The following is a 19,542-nucleotide window of genomic DNA, read 5'->3' as shown; positions in this document are numbered from 1 at the left end:
CCACTTTATTGACAGAACATGGCGCACACTGCTGTGTGCCGGACATCATAGGGTCAGGCACAATCAGGCCAAGTATACTGCCAGGGGAGAGTAAGGATGCGTTGCCTGAGCCGGAGATGGCCGCGGTGAAGTACACGGTTGGGGGTAGTATACAGGCTGAATAGCCAACTTAGTCCTTCGTTTGTGCCGACGGAGCTCTCCTTAATACCCAGTTTCCTTCCTCGCTGCTTTACGGCAGGACTGTCGCAAAGCGGCGGCCTGGCGGCTGCGCGACACTTCCGGTGTGTGCGCGAAGCCAACCGTGAACGGTGGAGGTGTTGTTCTGTGGCCCTGGATTGGCCTGAAGCAAGGGGGCCATGGAGGGACCAATAGCGCCCGAAGGTGAGCGAGTTCAGAGGCTTTTCACGGCCCGGGCTTTGTGTAGGGAGAGCGGATAGGCCTGCAAGAAACACCTCGAACCTGGACAGAGCCCTAGGCTGCCCCGGAGCTGTCAGCAGGCACACCCCCAACGTGTCTGGGCCTCATTGGCATCTATCTGTACATGGCCGTCCTTCTGGCCAGACTGGCTTTGGTCTCCTTGTCCAGGGATAGACAGAGCTCCCCCCGCCTCACCGACCTGATGGTGGAGCTCTGCACAAAAGTATTTTTATCTCCCTGCCTTGGCACCCGCACATATCTGACTGTGTCCCCCTGCAGTCAGACGTGTCACCACATCTACCTTGATGTGTATGCATAATAATATTTGTTTGCCTTGTCAGCAAGGAGCCCCTTTGTCCATCTTCGGATCGGTGCATAAAGTCTCTTACCTACAAAGACATCCCACCACTTCTCTCAGTTCTCTGGGCCTGGGCAGAGTCTAAACCCACTACATTCCTCTTCCTAGGATTTGGTACATAACAGTCTCCCCTTTGCAAGATACCCTTTCACCATATCTGCAAAGTCCCCACATAAAACAGTCGGTCTTCACTGCCTTGTGCACTGTCATTGTCTGTCTGGTTTGCAAGGGATACTCCAGTGGGAATCCTCTTTCCCACCCGGGCCCCCTTGGTCTGAGACTTGTGCTCTCAATAGGCAGGCTTGTCATGGCTTTTCGATATTTATACGTTTTATCATCTTTGGAAAGTGCAACCCCCGGTGTCTGCGGATATTGGCTCCGATTCTTCTGTTGGCACTCAACCTGCAGCTTTCTGTAGATCAGCCCAGTTAGAACCTATTTGCGAACCACTCCAGCCTGGGCTATTCTGCCACCCTCTCCCGTTATGAATCTCCCACCCAACCGCAAAATTGTTCTTATCCTAACCTCTTCGTCAACCCTCCCTGATCTCAGACTGGAGCACTTTGTACATCTCTCGCAGCCTGTATTTCTTTGTTGGCCCACTATACATAATCCATTGTTGGTTCTCCGCAAACACCCCTGTAACCGTTACCCGCTGTGGCTTTCGGTGTTTCTCTCATTGTTTACATTAGTACAGATTTTCTTGACCGTGCCCCTGCAGCACTTTTCCCCTTACCACAAGTTAGATCAGTCTTTCTGCACATCACCTCTCGGCCTGGACTTGAAGGATTACCTCTCAAGTAGAGGGGTACAGTAAATACGTGCTTAAACTCAGAATGTATCTGTGACGAATGTTCCCAAATAATCAACCACAACCCTTTATGTACTTCACCCCAGCAACCTCTCCACTGCAAGGTGTTGTGCAGACCCCCAGTTTCATAAAAGATGCCTACAACAGACAACGATCCATTATCCTCAACTGCTTGGACCTCTGTGAGGCATTTGATACAATTGGCATAATGTTGACAATAGTTTCTGCATCAGACAGACCAACTGGATTAATTCAAAAGGCACCGCCCAAGGTGTTTTTTTTATTTTTTATATAGCCTTTTCCCTAAAAACCTTTCTTGGGCACAGTATTTTAATCTTTTTTTTAATGTTACTTTGCATGCATAGGGGACCTTAAAATTAATCTCTTGCTATTGACACTTTAATCTTCTTTCAAGTCTCACAAAATTGATTTGTTCCCTTGGAAAACTGTATTTCGGTGATCTTGTGCTGTAAATATCCGTGCAATTTCTAATTATGTGGAAACGGAGCCCCTTCCTTTTACCCAAGTGCGTCCTATATTTAACCCTCCATGCTACTTTATACCTACCATGTTAACCTGTGACCCCTGAGTTATTTGCAAAAGTGAAGTGCTGTCTTTTCTTCAATTTCAGCACAAATCTATCTGATACTACCTGCCTTCCCCACTTTATAGCCCCGTTATTCTTTAGCTATTGGCAGAAGAGCCGTAAAACTGCCTCCTAACTACTTCCTTGCTACTCTTTTCTGTTTCTGGGTGGACACTTTTTCTTTAAACTTGCACTTGATAAAGGTTTGTATACCCCCTTCCCATTTCTAACATCCGTAGGACAGCCTTGCATACCCTTCACGCCCAAGTACTCTTCTTTGGAAGCGATTATCAATGCCGCAGAAAAGCATCAAAAACTGCCTCTGATGCTTTCTACCCAACCTCTGAAGGATTGTATTGAATTTTGAATTTAAAATTACTTATAAAGCGCACGTTCGCCAGCGGCTTCATGGCGCTACAACAAACAGAAACAGGGTGGGCTAGCCCATGTAGAATATATAATTCAGATTGTGGGGGGACTAGTTTAATTAAAAGCTTTAGAAAACAAAAGGGTCTTAAGTTGCTTTCTGAACTGGTGGTAGAGAGTCAGGGTCCTAAGCTCAAGGGGGAGGGAATTCCAGAGGAGTGGGGCAAGGGTCGCAAATTTCGAACCGCCCCATTTCTTCCTCCGGAAACGTGGGACCGTAAGAAGGGCCTGGGTGGATGAACGGAGGTCTCTGGTGGGGACGTAGGGAGTAATCTCAGAAGAGATGAAAGCAGGAGCCGTGCCCAGTCTCGCTTGAAAAGTGATGGAAGCCAGCTTGAACTGGACACGCTCGCGAACGGGGAGCCAGTGTAAAGATTTAAGGAGGGGGGTGACATGGTGAAATTTAGGTAATTTGAACACCAGGCGGGCCGCCTGGTTTTGGATCTGTTGCAACCGCCTAAGACTATATGCAGGTATACTAGCATATAGGGCGTTGCTGTAATCCAGGCGGGAGATGACCATCGCCAAGGTGATCAATTTAAGGGCTTGAAAAGAAAAAAAACGGGACACCTTGCGTATTGTACGCAGTGAGAGAAAGGAAGAGGACACCACAGAACTGACCTGGGAGTGAAGAGTGAGTTGGGAGTTGAGCTTAATACCTAAGGTTTTTACTGAGGAAGAGGGGACAGATGGGGAACCGAGAGAAGAGGGCCAGAACAAGGGGGACCAAGGGCTGGATGAAACACCAGTTCGGTCTTATCTGGGTTAAGTTTTAGATGGTTGTAGTTCATCCAGTCGCGAATGTGGGTCATAGTAGATTGGAAATTAGAGATAGAAGACAGAGAAGAAGAAAGATCGAAAACAAGTTGGAGGTCGTCAGCATAGTTATATACTGCGACCTCCATCTGCTGAAGAGAAAAGATGAGCGGGGCAATGTAAAGATTGAATAAGAGGGGAGAAAGAGAAGAGCCCTGGGGGACCCCGCACTGAACTTTCCGGAAATCCGCGGTAAAATCACCCAGGCGAACAGCCTGGGTGCGGTCCCTCGGGAAGGAGGATAACCAGACCAGTGCGGTACCTCCGATCCCCGCCGCCCTGACACGGGAGAGTAAGATGGTATGATCAACCGTGTCAAAGGCGGCTGAGAGATCGAGCAGTACCAAGGCCTGGGTCTTATTGGTATCCATTCCCTCCCTGAGGTTGTCAAGGACCGAGAGTACCACGGACTCCGTAGAGTGTGCGGGGCGGAAACCAGCCTGGCGGGGGGCTAAGACCCCATGCGTCTCCACAAAGGTGCTCAGGGTGCGAGTAACGTGGCGCTCGAGCACCTTTGCTAAGAATGGCAAAAGGGAGATGGGGCGGTAGTTGGCTGGGACCGAGGGGTCCGCACCAGGTTTCTTGAGGATGGGAACGATGATAGCAGTTTTCAGAGGAGTGGGCACCACACCCTGGGAGAGTGAACTGTTAAGGAGGTGAAGAGGGGGATCAGAACATGAAGAAAAAATGTGACGGAGGATATGGGAGGGACAGGGATCAAGAGGGGAACCAGATTTGACCAAGGGAATTATTGACATAAGACATTCCTTAGTCAACGGAGGAAAAGCGTCAAGATGACCCTTAGGGGGGGGACACCGAGGGTCCACAAACGTAGGAGAAGGAGGAGGGATGTTGGCCTTGATAATAGAAATTTTCTGAATGAAAAAATTATTGAGGGAATGACAGAGTTCAGGTGAGGGGGTGGGTTTCAATGTGGTTCTGTCAGAGAATGCCAAGTTGTTCACAATCGAAAAGATTACTTTCGATTGGTTCTCTGCGGCGAGGATTTTGGAGGAGAAATAAGCTGTTTTAGCCCCTAAGATGGCCTGCTTATACTGGGCTAGGATGTTGATAAACTCCAGTCTTAATAGGGGACAGTAATTTCTCCTCCAGGCACGCTCAGCTCTGCGTACCGCTAGTTTGGCCGTTTTGAGATCCTCGTTAAACCACAGGTTGGCATCCTTCTCCCGCTTAGATGTGACCCGCTTGAGTGGGGCAATAGAGTCACACCCAGAAGTGAGCCACTGGTTGATGGAAGCGGATTGGGAGAGGGCAGATAACCCGTGTAGTGAGGGGTAGGAGGTCATAAGTGAGTCAGAGAGGTTGTCTAGGTCTACTCGTCCCCAGGCTCGGACCCACACGTTTTTAGGGAGTGAGGGTTTGGCCGGGGGGTATATAGAAAGGGTAAAAGAAATCGAGTGATGGTCCGACCAGGAGCAGGGTAAAATAGAAACAGAATTTACAGGGCAGTTCAAGGACCAGATCTGGTCAAGTACATGTCCTTTAGCATGGGTGGGGGAGTGGATGTGAGGTGTAAAATTAAAGGAACAGAGGGTTTCAGAAAATTCCTTAGAGAAGGTACACTCAGCAGGATCTGACGGCCAAAAGTTAAAATCGCCCAAGAGCAGGATGGAAGAGTTGTTAATAGCAATTGTAGCTAATACTTCCAGAAAGGACGGAAGGAACAATGAGGGTGATTGGGGGGGACGGTAAATAAGTAAACAAGTAAGAGGAGGAGAAATAGAAGTGGTCCGAATAGCCAGGTACTCGGTCGTAGCAATATCAGGCAGAGGGAGAATTTGAAAGGGAAGATCTGCTCGGGCAATAAACGCTACTCCTCCCCCAGCCCTGCCGTTAAGACGGTCCGAGCGCAGGGCGTAATGTGAAGCAGGCAAGGTGGCTAAGAGGGCGGGGAGGGAATCATCACGGAACCAAGTTTCTGTGAGAAACAACAAGTCTGGGGCATGAAGGTCCAGCAGCACTGATAGCTCATGCGAGTGTGCTACTGCGGACCGGGTATTAAGATTAAAAGCTTTAAGACTTTTGGTGGGTGCCCGATTGGTAGTGACCATCGGAGGATTGATAGGGGTATGGTAGGGGGGAGAGGAAGCATGTGACGGGGACAAGCCAAGTGAGGATATGCGGGAACTAACGGAGGCGGGTAGAAGCCAAGGGCCCTGTAGACTAGAAAGGTCTGCTAGGGAATAGGTGATACATTGGGCAGAGTGGCGTGCCCCTAGCCCCGGCCGGCCGCGGACGGGCGCAGACGGGCTTGACTTATGCGCGACTTCGGCGCGAAGTCGGCGCTCCCGCTGCGCTCGTCCGCTGCGCTTGCTCCAGGTTGCCATATATAGCTGGTTGCCGTGAGCCACTAGACCGCTGACCTGCACGGTGGAGAGGCAGGGCGGAAGTGGAGCAGGACCAGGCAGGAAGTGTCGCTCGTGGGCTGACCCTCCGCTCAAACGGCACACAGCCGGGGCGGACCGGGGTCGAGAGCGAGAAGATGGAGGTAGGTTCCTCAACTGCGGAATATTAATGAAGGCACCATGCTCGCAATCAGCATGAAGAGGTGTTCAAATTAGCCTGCATAAATGCACACGCGAGCGCGCAGCGCTATAATCAATTCAGGTTTTAAAATATGCCAAATACACAGCACCGCTATCAGTCAGCGAGCTGAGCGATTATAAAATGAATAAAATCAGGGGTCAAGTAGCGTGGGAGCGCGTGAGTAGCCTGCCACCGCTAGGATCTGTAAAAGTTGCACTGGAAAATATGAATAGGATTCTATGGCTTCTTTTTGTGAAGCATACTATTACCGACTAATGTGTCCCAGAATTTGTTAATGCCAGTTCAAAAGCTAATCTTCATAGTCTATATTTTGATTTTAGGAATTACATAGGAAAATTGCACAGTCTTATGAAGACATTTGTATAGTATAGCGCCTTAACTGCTACTTTAGGATTGGAATTGTATCTTACTTGGATTTGCTCATCCCAGCAGAGATGTTATCTTGCTGGTCTTTGTTTAGGTACTGTGCACTTTATTGTGGCTTTTCCAAACTTCCAAAATACCCTTGTGACAACATTCCTTCTAAAACCATTATGCACTTTGTTATTCTGCTCACTATATGATTCAGCACCACGACGGTTTCTGCTCCTGATTTTTTACTCTAAAGGCCTTAGAAGTTCCAAAGATGGTCTTAAGTACTACAAAGATTAGTCACAAATCACTTGTTTTGCTTCCATAAATTGTATACTTTTTTTGACTATTCCAAAAATACTGGATACAACATTTTCAATTATGAATTTTCATTTGTAAGCTTGAATAATTAATTCAGAAATGCTGTATTAATAATTGTGTGTACTTTTGTGCCGAATAGCTCCAACAAAGCTATTGACAGACTTCACCCAAGCTTCTACTACAGTGTTTGACATTTCTTGCATAGAGTGCATTATGATCATTCGATGGTTCAAAACGTGTGCCTGTTATGTTGCTTTTTCAAGCTAACTTATTGTTGTCTATGTAAAGCTTTTGTGGTCCAGGTGCTTACAAGTACGTAAATGCCAGTGTCATGTGGAAAAGGCATTTTTTATAGTTAAGCTGCCTTTGGGTATTCTGAATGAATGTTTGCGACAGAGATATATTCCTATATGGATCAAATTGGAAAAATAAAACCAGGGCTAATTTAAACAAATCCTTACTGTGAAGCTATGATGAGTGTTTGTGTGAGCCAGCTGCTCCATATTGGTTACCCAAAATGGCCCTGGGGGAAACATACTTGTACTGAATACAGTAACGGCTACGAATGGTTTAAACAGACCTTTTACAATTTTTCTTGTGAACAAATTTTAGCCACATAAATACAATATCTCTTTATTGGTTAGGCATTTTATACGCCCGTTTTATATTGCTGTTGGAGTGCCATCCTGAGCTTTCCCAATTAAGAACGTATTTAAATTGGTTCCTTTGATCGGGCCTTGATTTGACTATTACATGGTCCTTCAGCAGTCTCTTAAACACTCCATAATGGTGTGGCAGGGCTCAGTGCCTCCTGGAGATAAGTCTGCGCATGTTTATGACCATAACTCGCAGTCTGAGTGTCTGACTTAGCTCGTACCTGAGAATTATTTGAACCTTTATTTATTATTGGACTGGTTAAAGTGGGTGAGATTTGATTGTCTATTGTAATTGTGCTAAATTTTGATCTAGAAGAGTGTAGCAGCTACCTTTTTTGTAAACCCTGTGGATTAAAATGTCTTTAACCTAATCTGCATATGAAACCATGAGTTCATCTACTGTCGCCTTTAGACCACATCTGGTGCCGTAAACTCAACCTCGGGCTCGTTTCTCTAGCAGTCCTGGGTGAATCTATTAATTCTGTAAATGGATTATTTTAATGTTGACTTAAAGACTGATTATTTTTGTATCCTCTTTTGAATTGGTATTTCTTCACAATACAATCACCCTTCCTAATGTTGGAGAAAGATTACATGTGAGGCAATAGAATCTGTAAGCCACCTCACCTGCTATCCAATCAAAATCTTTCCTAGTTTCTTGTAGTGATTTCTCAAATAGTATATAAGAAAACAGTAGAACCATAGGATCGCTAGGGTATGTAACTGTTAGCACGCAACTTCTAGCACGAAGTACTGTTACCACGCATCTATTACCACGCAGGATCCATTACCACGGATACCTTTACAACGCATTACTCTACAACGCAGGTACTATTACAACGCATACCATTACAACGTAAGTTTATAGGTAAGTTTATCTTTTTTAAATAACATTTATTAGGGGTATTGGGTTTGGGTTTTGGGGTACATGGGTATTTTTAGGTTTCAGGGGTGGGTTTGGGTTTTGGGGTACAGGGGTATTTTTAGGTTTCAGGTTTGGGTTTTGGGGTACAGGGGTATTTTTAGATTTCAGGGTTGGGTTTGGGTTTTGGGGTACAGGGGTATTAGGTTTCAGGGTTGGGTTTTGGGGTACAGGGGTATTTTTAGGTTTCAAGGTTTGGTTTGGGTTTTGGGGTACAGGGGTATTTTTAGGTTTTAGGGTTGGGTTTGGGTTTTGGGGTACAGGGGTATTAGGTTTCAGGGTTGGGTTTTGGGGTACAGGGGTATTTTTAGGTTTCAGGGTTGGGTGTGGGTTTTGGGGTACAGGGGTATTTTTAGGTTTTAGGGTTGGGTTTGGGTTTTGGGGGACAGGGGTATTTTTAGGTTTTAGGGTTTGGGTTTTGGGGTACAGGGGTATTTTTAGGTTTCAGTGTTGGGTTTGGGTTTTGGGGTACAGGGGTATTTTTAGGTTTTAGGGTTGGGTTTGGGTTTTGGGGTACAGGGGTATTTTTAGGTTTCAGTGTTGGGTTTGGGTTTTGGGGTACAGGGGTATTTTTTATATATATATATTTAAAAAATAAATAAAAATTTATATTAATTAAAATATTTAATAATAAAATAATTATTAATTAATTTCATATATTTTAATTATTATTAATTACATTATTTTAAAATCTTATATACTTACCTATACTTACGTTGTAATGGTATGCGTTGTAATAGTACCTGCGTTGTAGTGTAATGCGTTGTAAAGGTATCCGTGGTAATGGGTCCTGCGTTGTAAAAAATGCGTGGTAATGGTATCAACATATGTCCGATCGCTAGGGACCATGTGTATCGTAATACATGTCCAAGAATAATATAATAACCGGTCAGCGGCGACACTGCACTGGGCCATTATGGCACTTCTTCAAAAAAGATTTCAGACTGTTCCACCTAATGAAATGTTGTTAGTACTATTTGGATCCAGATTCCTGGGTGATCTTAGGAGGAGAGTTTGGTATGTCAAGACAAGTTTTCCTCGCTCGTGAGAGGATTTTTGCTGAATGGATGTGCTCTATTCCAAATTAGCGTGGCAGTCCATCATTCAGACTTTTTTTTTATAGTGAAAAGATTTGCTCAAGTAAGACACTCCTAGTTGGAACCACACATCAGAAATGTAATGTTCCATCAGACATGCTGAACAGTGATGTGGAGTCTGTGGCAGTACTGTGGCCCAGAGCATGCCCTTCTCGGGCTTCTGAAGTAGTGGCACAGTGAGGGTATCTGCCATTGCCGGGGGGCACTGTTTTGTGAATGGTAGCAGGTAGCCATGGAGAGAGACTGTTTGAGGTGACCTGCTAATAAGGGAGCTACAGACCTTCTTGGCAGTGCATCAGGTCACAAAGCTGCTGCAGGGTGCAGTTTGATGTTATTGGACTCAAACCCCATCAGGGGTTTCTGGCTTCCTAGGCCCTGGGCATCAGCTCATGGAAGCGGGCGAGCACAGGAAGGTTTTCTTTAGAGAGCAAGCATCTCTGTTATCTGGACCGCAACAAATGAAGAACTGGAAAACTTCGCTCATTTTTCCCAAACAATCTAAGGTCGGCACCAAATTCCTATTATAATCAATGACATTTTTTTTCAGTCTATTGCCCCATGAAATTTTGGACAGATCTCCCATTATGCCACGGAAAAGTGTCTTCGCTATAGTGCCTGTATTCAAGTAGGGCGATAAGGCCAGACCTGTGTGCTTGCGGCCAATTGCCTTCCTTTACTCTTCTGTTAAAATATTAGGCAGGGTGCTTTTATAAAGACTCGAAACAGGGGCTGTAGGTAATTCAATCCTCCCTGATCTACAAAACAACTTATGCAAGGCTATTGGCTCTTTTGAGCAGTGCCTTAATATCAAACTGATAATAGTAAAATTATACCAGGGTCAACCGGAGCTCTCTACCTAGGCTTTATGGAATTTAGCAGTGTGTTTTATTGTGTCAACCATAGTAAACTCTGGCCAATATTAGCTTCCATGGCACTATTCATATAGTGTCCAATATCTATTTGAACGCTTTTGCTAGGTTCCGTTATTGCCCAGGTGGCGAATGTGGCAAAAGCTTTGCTGTCCGGTGCGGGTTTAGACAAGGATTTGTTTTGGCTTCTTTTCTCTCTCTGTGAATAAACGGTCCGAAGGAGCGCTTGCTCAACCCACATCTGGACATAACCAAGATTGGCAAGATATTAATTTCTGTACTGATGTATGCATATGATGCTCTTCGTTTGGTCTGTACACAATATACATTGCAGTGTCTCCTAAAACTTCCACTTAATTTATGGGAAATCTAGACTCATAGCAAATATTCAGAAAAAGTTTGTTATGATTATTGGGGAAAATCATTCCAAAAAGCCAACCTTTCGTTTTTACAATGGCGGTATCCCTTTTGTCCCAAATTGTAGCTACCTGGGTGTTTTGTTTGATTATGAGTGTAGCTGGATTTCGCAGGTCACAATCATATCACAGCATGTTGCTTGGCAATTTTTGGGTGGTCTCCAGGTTTGCTTCCAGGATTGTCGCACACCCCTTCAAAGGAATGTGCACTTAGTATAGTGCAAAAGCTGTGTCAGTTGCTACTTATGGGGCAAGTATTAGTTTAAGGGTGGAAAAAATGCAAACTATGGAGAACCTTAATTTGAGGTACATGATTTCGGATCCTCAATCCACGCCTGCTTCGATGTCCCATAGCAAATTAGGCCTGCCTTTTATTCATGATATTATAAAGGCAGCTCCTTTTCTGCTGAGGCACTGGACATGGACGAAGCTTGAACAAGCACAGAATAGGGATGTCTTATTCGATTGCCTCTCCTTTGACCACTCACTTGAGATAACCTGGGTGAGTTATACCAGGGAGGTGCATTAACCTTTGAATATTCCCTTTATCCCCAGTGAGGAGTGGTTCAACTTTGATTGCTCAAAAGTAGAATTATAGGCCAGAATATGTGGGGTGGCGCGGCAGCGAAGGATCGACTCGATATCTGGAAGAGCTCGATAACCTCATGTTTACCTATTTCCTCAGTTTGTGACATGCAGCCGTATCCGAGCGACTGTTTATCTGACCACCATAGGTACTTTTTAACAAGGTTTCATCGTAATTTAACCCAGTTGATGGTGGCTTACCAATTGAGATGCCAGTGGAACAGAGAAAGAAGGGTCTGTCCTTGTGATGCACTTTGTTTTTTTTGGTGCTTTTTACCACCCTATTTGAGCGAGATTTATAAGACCACCTGTTATAAATTTTAGGCAGTGTAGACAGGCCTTGCTCTTTCTTCAATCTGTTCCCAATGAGTTAATAGTGCTATTGATTTTGTACATTTTGTTTCCGCTGCTTTAAACATTAGGAAGCATTTGTCTGATTTTTGTGCCATGACTTTAGCTGATGGTGCTTATCATATTTTCATTGATATGTAATTCTAAGCGTTGTGTATTAGTTGTGGATGTCTGCTTGTATTACATTTTAACCTGTATGTCTTTTCACAGTCCATTCGACCTGCCCTGGATTCAGTTATATTTGAGGGTAGTGCTGGGTCTTCATTACCACTAACATGGTGGTCCATTAGATAGGTTTTTGTTTACAAGTTTAGATAGGAAATTGAGCATAGGAGCACATGATATGTTTAGCCATAGGGTGTGGATATTGAGACTTGTGATTCTATTTTCACTGTTAATATATTAACTGTGCACTTTTAATTGGGCACTCTGTTTTACATTAATTGTTTATATATTAACTATGCCGTGTTTTACTGTGTACTTCATTGGTTTTCCTTGTGGAATAAGAAGAAAGAAAAATCTTACTTTTTTTCAGATTATTTTTTTAACAAATTGATCTGGCAATGTAGCGCAAAATCAACGGTAACAGCAACGCATCCTATTCTACATACTGCTGCATAACATCAATTGTCTGCTGCAGCAAGATGCATTTTAATGAGTGCAATATTCTGCAGGTTGAGGTCAGATTCCTCACGATATGCGAAAAGGAAGTGAACAAAGAAGCATGCACAGGGAAATGGAATTTGATAAAATATCTACTTGTCCTAGGGACAGGATGCTTCAGCACTCTACTTGTCCTTAAAACAATTCACTAATCGTTTTTAATCATCTCTTTTGGGGACATGCAGTATGATGACAAAGTTTAACAGCATCCTTATTATTTCAATCTTTGATAATAGCCTCTGATTGTGGTAGGGGTCTTATCATGGTTTGGATTCTAGCCTGCTTCTGATTTTGCCACCTTCCTCAAAATTACATATAGCCGTTGGAAATAAATGGAAAGCAGTAGTTCCAGGATTGCAATACTTTGTGAATCTGTGAGTATCCACAAACCAGCATGTTCGCCTGTATTCACCAACTCCTTTGTAATATCTTCCCATACTGGAAGAGGTGAAAAATGTACCCCTGACAAGGGCAGGAGTAAAAAAATTTTACAGCGTGGGTAAATGTGGCTTCAGGGATAGTGAATTTGAAAGCACTGTTTTTATGAAACCGCTTTCACAGTTTTCTGTCTTAGCACTATAAATAGGTCAGGTGTTCTGTTGTTATTCTTCTCTAGAATTAGGAAGTTTAATGATCTGTACCCTGTTAGGACAGCAGTTTACATCACTATCACAAACCTTGCGAGTAAGCATATTTCACAAATTAATTTTACTGAAGCTGTTTGAAGATAAACATTCAGTGGGTTTTCTAGACTTGGGGACCTTGATGATCGAGATAGGTACCTCTGGGGAAGTAACTACGCTATTCTAACAGCAGAAATTACCCCAATAGCTACAATGGAGCAAAATGCAAGTTTCTGAGCCTTTACATTATGAGGCTGGCATGTGCCAACAGGGAAAGCAAGGAATTTGCAGATCAAGATTATCATCTAGTGAAGTATTCGAGCTTCAACGCTGTAACTAGTACCACCAATAATAGGGGAATTGATGCATAATTCGGGTGTACAGACAGCCAGCATAACACAGCAATGACCACTTCTTCTCAGAATCCATTAGGCTTGGAGTCTGTGATTGGTATCTCCCATTTGATGGATTTCTTTATTTTCCTTTGTTACAGATCAGGAGTTGCGCAATGTCATTGATAAACTGGCCCAGTTTGTAGCCCGCAATGGACCAGAGTTTGAGAAGATGACGATGGGGAAACAAAAGGACAACCCCAAGTTTTCCTTTCTCTTTGGTGGAGATTTTTACTCTTACTACAAGTACCGGCTGACGTGGGAGCAACAACAGTGTGAGTATCCCTTCTGAGTTCAGTGTTTATATCTCTTTGCTTTCTTTAAATATGATTTGCATGGCTCCTTCGGAACAGTTGATAATTAATCAGATTTCTTATTCTTTATTAGCCATTTCAGTTGGTAAAACTGGATGAAATGTTCAATGTGCCATAAATAATTTCAACAGATTAAGTAGAAGCAAGGAATTGGAGTCTTACATTCACACCTTTTTATTGAGTCCGATCCAAAAGAACAGTGAAGTTGCAGTTGGTTTCTGCCAGTAGTGATCGATTCTAAAGTCTGTTTCTTCTAATTCCACAGGGTAGTTGGTCTGGCTAACAGTTTGCATCTGTAAAGCACTGACTGCATAATGCAGGCATCCCCTGACACTCTTCTTATGAATGGTGCTTGAAGAAATACCTTGAATCTCTGGTGTGGATTAACTTTCTTGATGCCTGATGCTTTTGAAGTGGCTTACCTGCAACATATTATAGAAGCAACCTTTTCTTCTAGGGTCACTTGTTTACAATTTTCTGAATGTGTCGGGAAGGGGCTATTTTGTCTTAAAGATTGCTTCAACCAGCATCTGCCTGCTACCAACTTAGTCCTTTTTCAAACAGTTAGATATAAATTCAAGCTGTAGATCACCTCTTGCCTGAAGGACTAGATCCTGTCACTAGGATGTTATTATAGGGAAATTTCGGGCGACACGCGCTGCTAGTGTGTCAGGTGTCTGCTAAACTACACAAACCTTTAGGCGTATTTTCTCACGAGCGTGGAAAAACAGGTTCTCTGAGTGAAGAATTTTCTCACAGGGTAATAAAACAAACATCCTTCCTTTCTTGAGATGATCTAAGGTGTTCATGCAGGATTTTCACTGAGTTGTCATGGTGGGATGCTGAAAGTAGTTTATTCAGTTTTTTTTTTATATGAATCTTTCACATGAGCAAGTCTGCTACTGCAGTATGCACAGAGCAACGCTTGACACCCAAAACTTGCAAATATAAGACATTCCACATTTAAATGCAAAGAAAATTGGTATTGGCTTTTAATAGGCAAATCCAATATGCCAGTGATAGTTCATGATAGTTGCATGCAAGCTTGACCAGAGCGCAAAGAAAAGCTATCTGGGCGCACTGATTAAAAATGCAGTTTGTGGTAAATGATTTGATTTCCTATTCTGTGACCAGACGATATGATTTGGGCTTTACTTGGAGGCAAAAACATTCTCATTTTTAGTGAAACACTTAACAAAAATATATTCCCCAATATCACAATTTAGAACTTAGTCACTTTACTTTATGCTGCAATGTGAAAATATGAAAAAAATTGTCTTTGTATTAAATATGTTGTTTCTAAATTCCCTACACAGTTCTTATTTGTTATGCTGAAGCCCTTCCTAAATATCTCTTGTTGGGTATGCATACGCATATACAAACTCTCAAGGATATACGGATATACTGACAATTGAAGCATTTTGCCATCATTTTAGTGTTTTTTTAATGCATACTGATTGCATGTCTTCTTTTGTTGTGTTTACACAAGTGGTATGTAAGCAGAACCCTGAAGTGGAAACCAGCGTCCTGATCACATCTGTACCACCGCCAGCCATTCCTCCACCGATGGCTATTCTTCCTAACGCGGGCAACGGCTCCATAGAAGAGCTCATCCAACAAAGCCAGTGGACCCTGCAGCAACAGGAACAGCAACTCCAGGCAGCGAAACAGGTAGGCTTTTTAGCACACCAGTATTCCTAAGTCTCTGAAGTTCTTTTGAGTATGATGCTGTTGTTCCCTCATAGGGGAGGGGGGGGGGGGGGGGGGGTGGGTGGACTCTGTCACTATTAGCTGCGTATTTTGGTGTTTGCATTTTCACTTTCTGCGCTTCCTTCCTCCATTGTACTTTGGTTTGTCTGATTGCCCAGATCTTGGAATAAGCAACAAAGCATTTATTTTTAAATATTTTAATTGTCATGTGGTTTCAGTAGAACAGATTGTGCAAGGCACTCCTAGTGAACCTACTGCGGGGCTAATGATGGAATGTGCTAGGAGCTACAAATATGGTTTTCTTATCTCTGTGGCATTCCCCCTTCTGGCACTATTTTCCAAAAGTGCTGTCTTAAGTGTACTTGTATTTATATCAGAAAAAAGATACCAACCTGATATCTCTTGCTTATCGAAGTCGAAACTATGCGCAGCCAGTACCAAAAACAAATCTGGCAAGCTAAACAGAAATATGAGGAATAACTCCAGACTGAACTCTTCCTGGTATTTCGTAACAAAAACTCAAAATGTTTCTGGATAATAATAAATTGTTTGAATTTGGGATCAGGACCAACTATGATAAATGGAAACAATGTCACCACAGCAAACTGGTACCATTGACAACCAAGCGGCCCTAGGGATGCTCGCAGCAAAACAAATCCAGAAGGAATGTTTTTATTGTTTTATAGACTACTAGCAGCCCGTCCCGACGTTGTCCGGGTATGAATTGCTGCCGGCCAGTAGTATATTGTTTTTGTAGGATTTCGTTTTGATAGCATTTCTTATCTGTGACAGGCCTGTGAAACGCTCCGATTCACAGTGCACTGCTGATGCACTTAAGAATGCGCGTGCAGTAGTGTGTGAACTAGAGTTTTCCTACTTTATTTTTCTTGCAATATTATATAGCGCGAACTCGACAACATGGCATGAGCACAATTTACATTACAGAAGAACACATTCATTTGTGGTAGGCACTGGGAGACAAAGCGATTTGCCTGGAATCACAGGATGTTGAGCTGATGCCGAGATTCGAACGTAGCTCCCCAGCTCTAAAGTTCGCAATTCTAGAACTTGTGTCGGGAGGTGTGTCTAAAAGTTTGTGTCGGTGCTGGCCATCAATGAGAGAGACCTGTGCATTTTTCAAATGGGTGGTGAAAAAATATGAGTATGTTGCTGGAGATGTGGGCCGCCGTGCCACCAATGTACTTACCGGGGGAGGGTAAACACCCATTATTCCTCAACTTTCTTTCCGCATACCATCACTCCGCATACTTTCATTACGAAAGTACCATGACTCTGCAATGCTATTATAACGCATGGCATTACATTTTATATGCTTTTACCACGCATACATTTACAACAAAATTCGTTATAAATGCATGAATGGTAAAAGCATTTTTTTTTATGTTTGGATAAGGTAAGTATGGGTATATAGGTATATGTTTTGGGGTACTGAGGTATGTTTTGGGGTGTTTGGGTATTTTAAGGGTTCAGATATAGTTTTGGGTTATGGGGTACAGGGGTAGTTTTAGGGATAGGTATGGGTTTTGGGGTACAAGGGTATTTTTAGGGTTCAGGGCTAGGTTTGGGTTTTGGGGTATATGGGTATTTTTAGGGTTCAGGGGTAGGGGTATTTTAAGGGTTCGGGGCTAGGTTTGGGTTTTGGGGTACAGGGGTATTTTTAGGGTTCGGGGCTAGGTTTGGGTTTTGGGGTACAGGGGTATTTTTAGGGTTCGGGCTAGGTTTGGGTTTTGGGGTAGAGGGGTATTTTAGGGTTCAGGGGTAGGTTTGGGTTTTGGGGCACAGGGTTATTTTTAGGGTTCAGGGCTAGGTTTGGGTTTAGGGGTACAGGGGTATTTTTAGGGTTCAGGGGTAGGTTTGGGTTTTGGGGTGCAGGGGTATTTTTAGGGTTCAGGGGTAGGTTTGGGTTTTGGGGTACAGGGTACATTTATAGGGTTAAGATGGGTTAGTGTTTAAGGGTGTTGGGGTATTTTAAGAAGTAAGGGTGGGTTATGATTATGGGGTGCAGGTGTATTTTAAAGGGAGCAGGGTGGGATTCGTTTTTAGGGTGTAAAGGGTAATAAAATAATAAATAAAAATAATATAAATAATGAAATTTAAAAGAATAAATGTTTTAATTAAATAAAAAAAGTGTGTGTGTGTGTGTGTATATGTGTGTGTATATATATATATATATATATATATATATATATATATATATATACACACATATATATATATACAAACATATATTTGATGTTTTAATAATGTACTTTTACAATGTATATGACTTTACCACACATGCATTTGCGTTATAATGGCATGTGTGATAAAGTCATATGCGTTGTAAAAGTTTTAGAAATGATGTCTTTGCAGAGTAAAAGTCCCTCGTTATAAAAATTGCGGAGTGATGGTATGCAGGATGTTGGTTTGCGGAATATCATCACATATTCCCGGGGGAGGGATAGTCCCTTTCTTGCTATTTCCGTGGAGGCGGGCCTTGTGTCCGGATGTGCGTGGGGCGAGGCCTGTGCGCAGCAGAAATGAAAATCTCCAGTCACCGGAAGTTAAGGCGAGATTACATTTCCTGCACAATGGCCCCTGTTTGCGCTCCTTCCGGCCCTTGGGAATAGCGCCATGCCTGACTTTCATACAGTAAAGCAGGTGCACGTCACTGGGAGCGCGGGGCAAGCACACCCGAATTGGAATGTACAGAACCTGGAAAGAAAAAACAATGAAATACTGGGCACAACGCTCGCTTTTTTTCTCCGTAATTCCGCGCCCCGCACACGCCCACGCACCCAATACACACCCCCAGCACACGCCCACAGCACACAATATGAGACATGGCCTGAAGGGCGGAATGTACCACACGCCCCCAGCGTTTGTTACGCCCCCAGCACACACCCACAGCACAACGCAGACACGCCCACAAGGGACTACTTTGCTGCCACGGTTCTTTTACCTTTTAAATGTATATGGTGGGCGTCTGCATAGCCTATGTCCTTCTGCTGCAACTGCCCTTGCCAACGCTGTATTGGGTGTTGTGATTGGTGCTGTGGTTCCTGAAATTACCCGCCTCAAAGGTTTGGGCTCTCTCTTTATTATATTAGTATAGATAGATAGCAAGGCTTTCGACCATGTTAATAGTCAATTACTGTGGTCCAAAGTTATAGCCTTGCAAATCCTGGAACCACTACTACGAGGCATTCTGCTGCTATATTGTAATACGCAGGCCAGAGTAAAACTAGGATCTCACACCGCAATTTCTGATAAAATAAGTGTTGAACAAGGTGTCAAGCAGGGGTGCGTATTTGCACCGTCTCTTTTTAATTTGTATATGAGTGACCTGGTACCTTCATTCAACTGAGCAATCAGTCATGCACCAAAATTAGCAAATCCTCATATCCCCTCCCTCTTTTATGCAGACAATGTTGTTGTTTTAAGCCAAACTCAGATGGGGCTTCAAAGACTGTTAGATGTTTTATATAATCACTGCTGTGCAAACGGTATGACAGCCCATTACGAAGAAAACATCATGATTTTTGGTCGGAAAAATATAAAACTAGGCCATTGGCACCTTAACAACCATCGTCTGACTATCTTGAATAAATATGGAATGCTGGCTAGATGACAAGGGAGGTCACTTGCTACACCTAAATTCACTTAATTAAATTTGCCTTTCAAGCAAATTTTAAAGGCAAAGAAAAAGTACTCCTTTGAATCGATGCTGAAAATAGTCACTGCTAAACTAATTCCAAAGCTGGCATATGGGACAGAGGCTTTCCCAGGGAAATTGGATGCCTTCCTGAACAGCTCAGAGTACAGTATTTAGATCACTATTCAAATTACAGCCTAAAGCATCTCCAGCCCAGATTAGGATGGAATTTGCATTAAGTGACCAACTAATTACTCAAAAGGTATGTATTCTAAAGTACATGCATTCAGCATGTGTAGCAGAGCCACGATTGCTGAAAATCTCATTTGGCTGGAAGTTTTGTTCACCAATAGCTCATTTCAATCAAACGTTTCAGCCTATGGTCTTTCTGACGCACTGGAGTGAATAGGTGCAGCAGATCGACCGCCTCCACAGATCAAAGCTGCCTTGAACAGAAAGGTAAAAATGAAATCTTTGCATCAAATCACTATGCTTTTCCAAAAGAAAACATGCTGTTTTAATTACACCATGGAACCGGTTTTAACATATTGTAAAGTAAAATCCTTCCAACTCCGGATGGGCTACTTTTCATCATTAGATGTACTACCCCCATGGGCATGTCAGCCAGACACTAA

At 43.3% G+C, this 19,542-nt stretch overlaps 1 protein-coding gene across 7 annotated transcripts in view; it reads left to right on the top strand.

Annotated features, from left to right (window-relative positions):
- Positions 1 to 240: 240 nt before the first annotated feature.
- The window catches only part of CHERP (calcium homeostasis endoplasmic reticulum protein), a 138,802-nt gene continuing 119,500 nt past the window's right edge, over positions 241 to 19,542 (top strand). For all 7 annotated transcript variants that reach the window (XM_086946929.1, XM_086946930.1, XM_086946928.1 and 4 more), the window contains exons 1-3: positions 241 to 381; positions 13,330 to 13,503; positions 15,032 to 15,213. In XM_086946929.1, the coding sequence (XP_086803055.1) occupies positions 357 to 381; positions 13,330 to 13,503; positions 15,032 to 15,213 (381 nt within the window). In that variant the 5' untranslated portion in view covers positions 241 to 356. The remainder of the gene's footprint in view (positions 382 to 13,329; positions 13,504 to 15,031; positions 15,214 to 19,542) is intronic.

The sequence above is a fragment of the Lissotriton vulgaris genome, chromosome 12 (assembly GCF_964263255.1).
Source record: "Lissotriton vulgaris chromosome 12, aLisVul1.2, whole genome shotgun sequence".
In the NCBI taxonomy this organism is placed as follows: domain Eukaryota; kingdom Metazoa; phylum Chordata; class Amphibia; order Caudata; family Salamandridae; genus Lissotriton; species Lissotriton vulgaris.
Note: the sequence above shows the minus strand (reverse complement) of the source record. Positions and strands in the feature narration are given on the sequence as shown.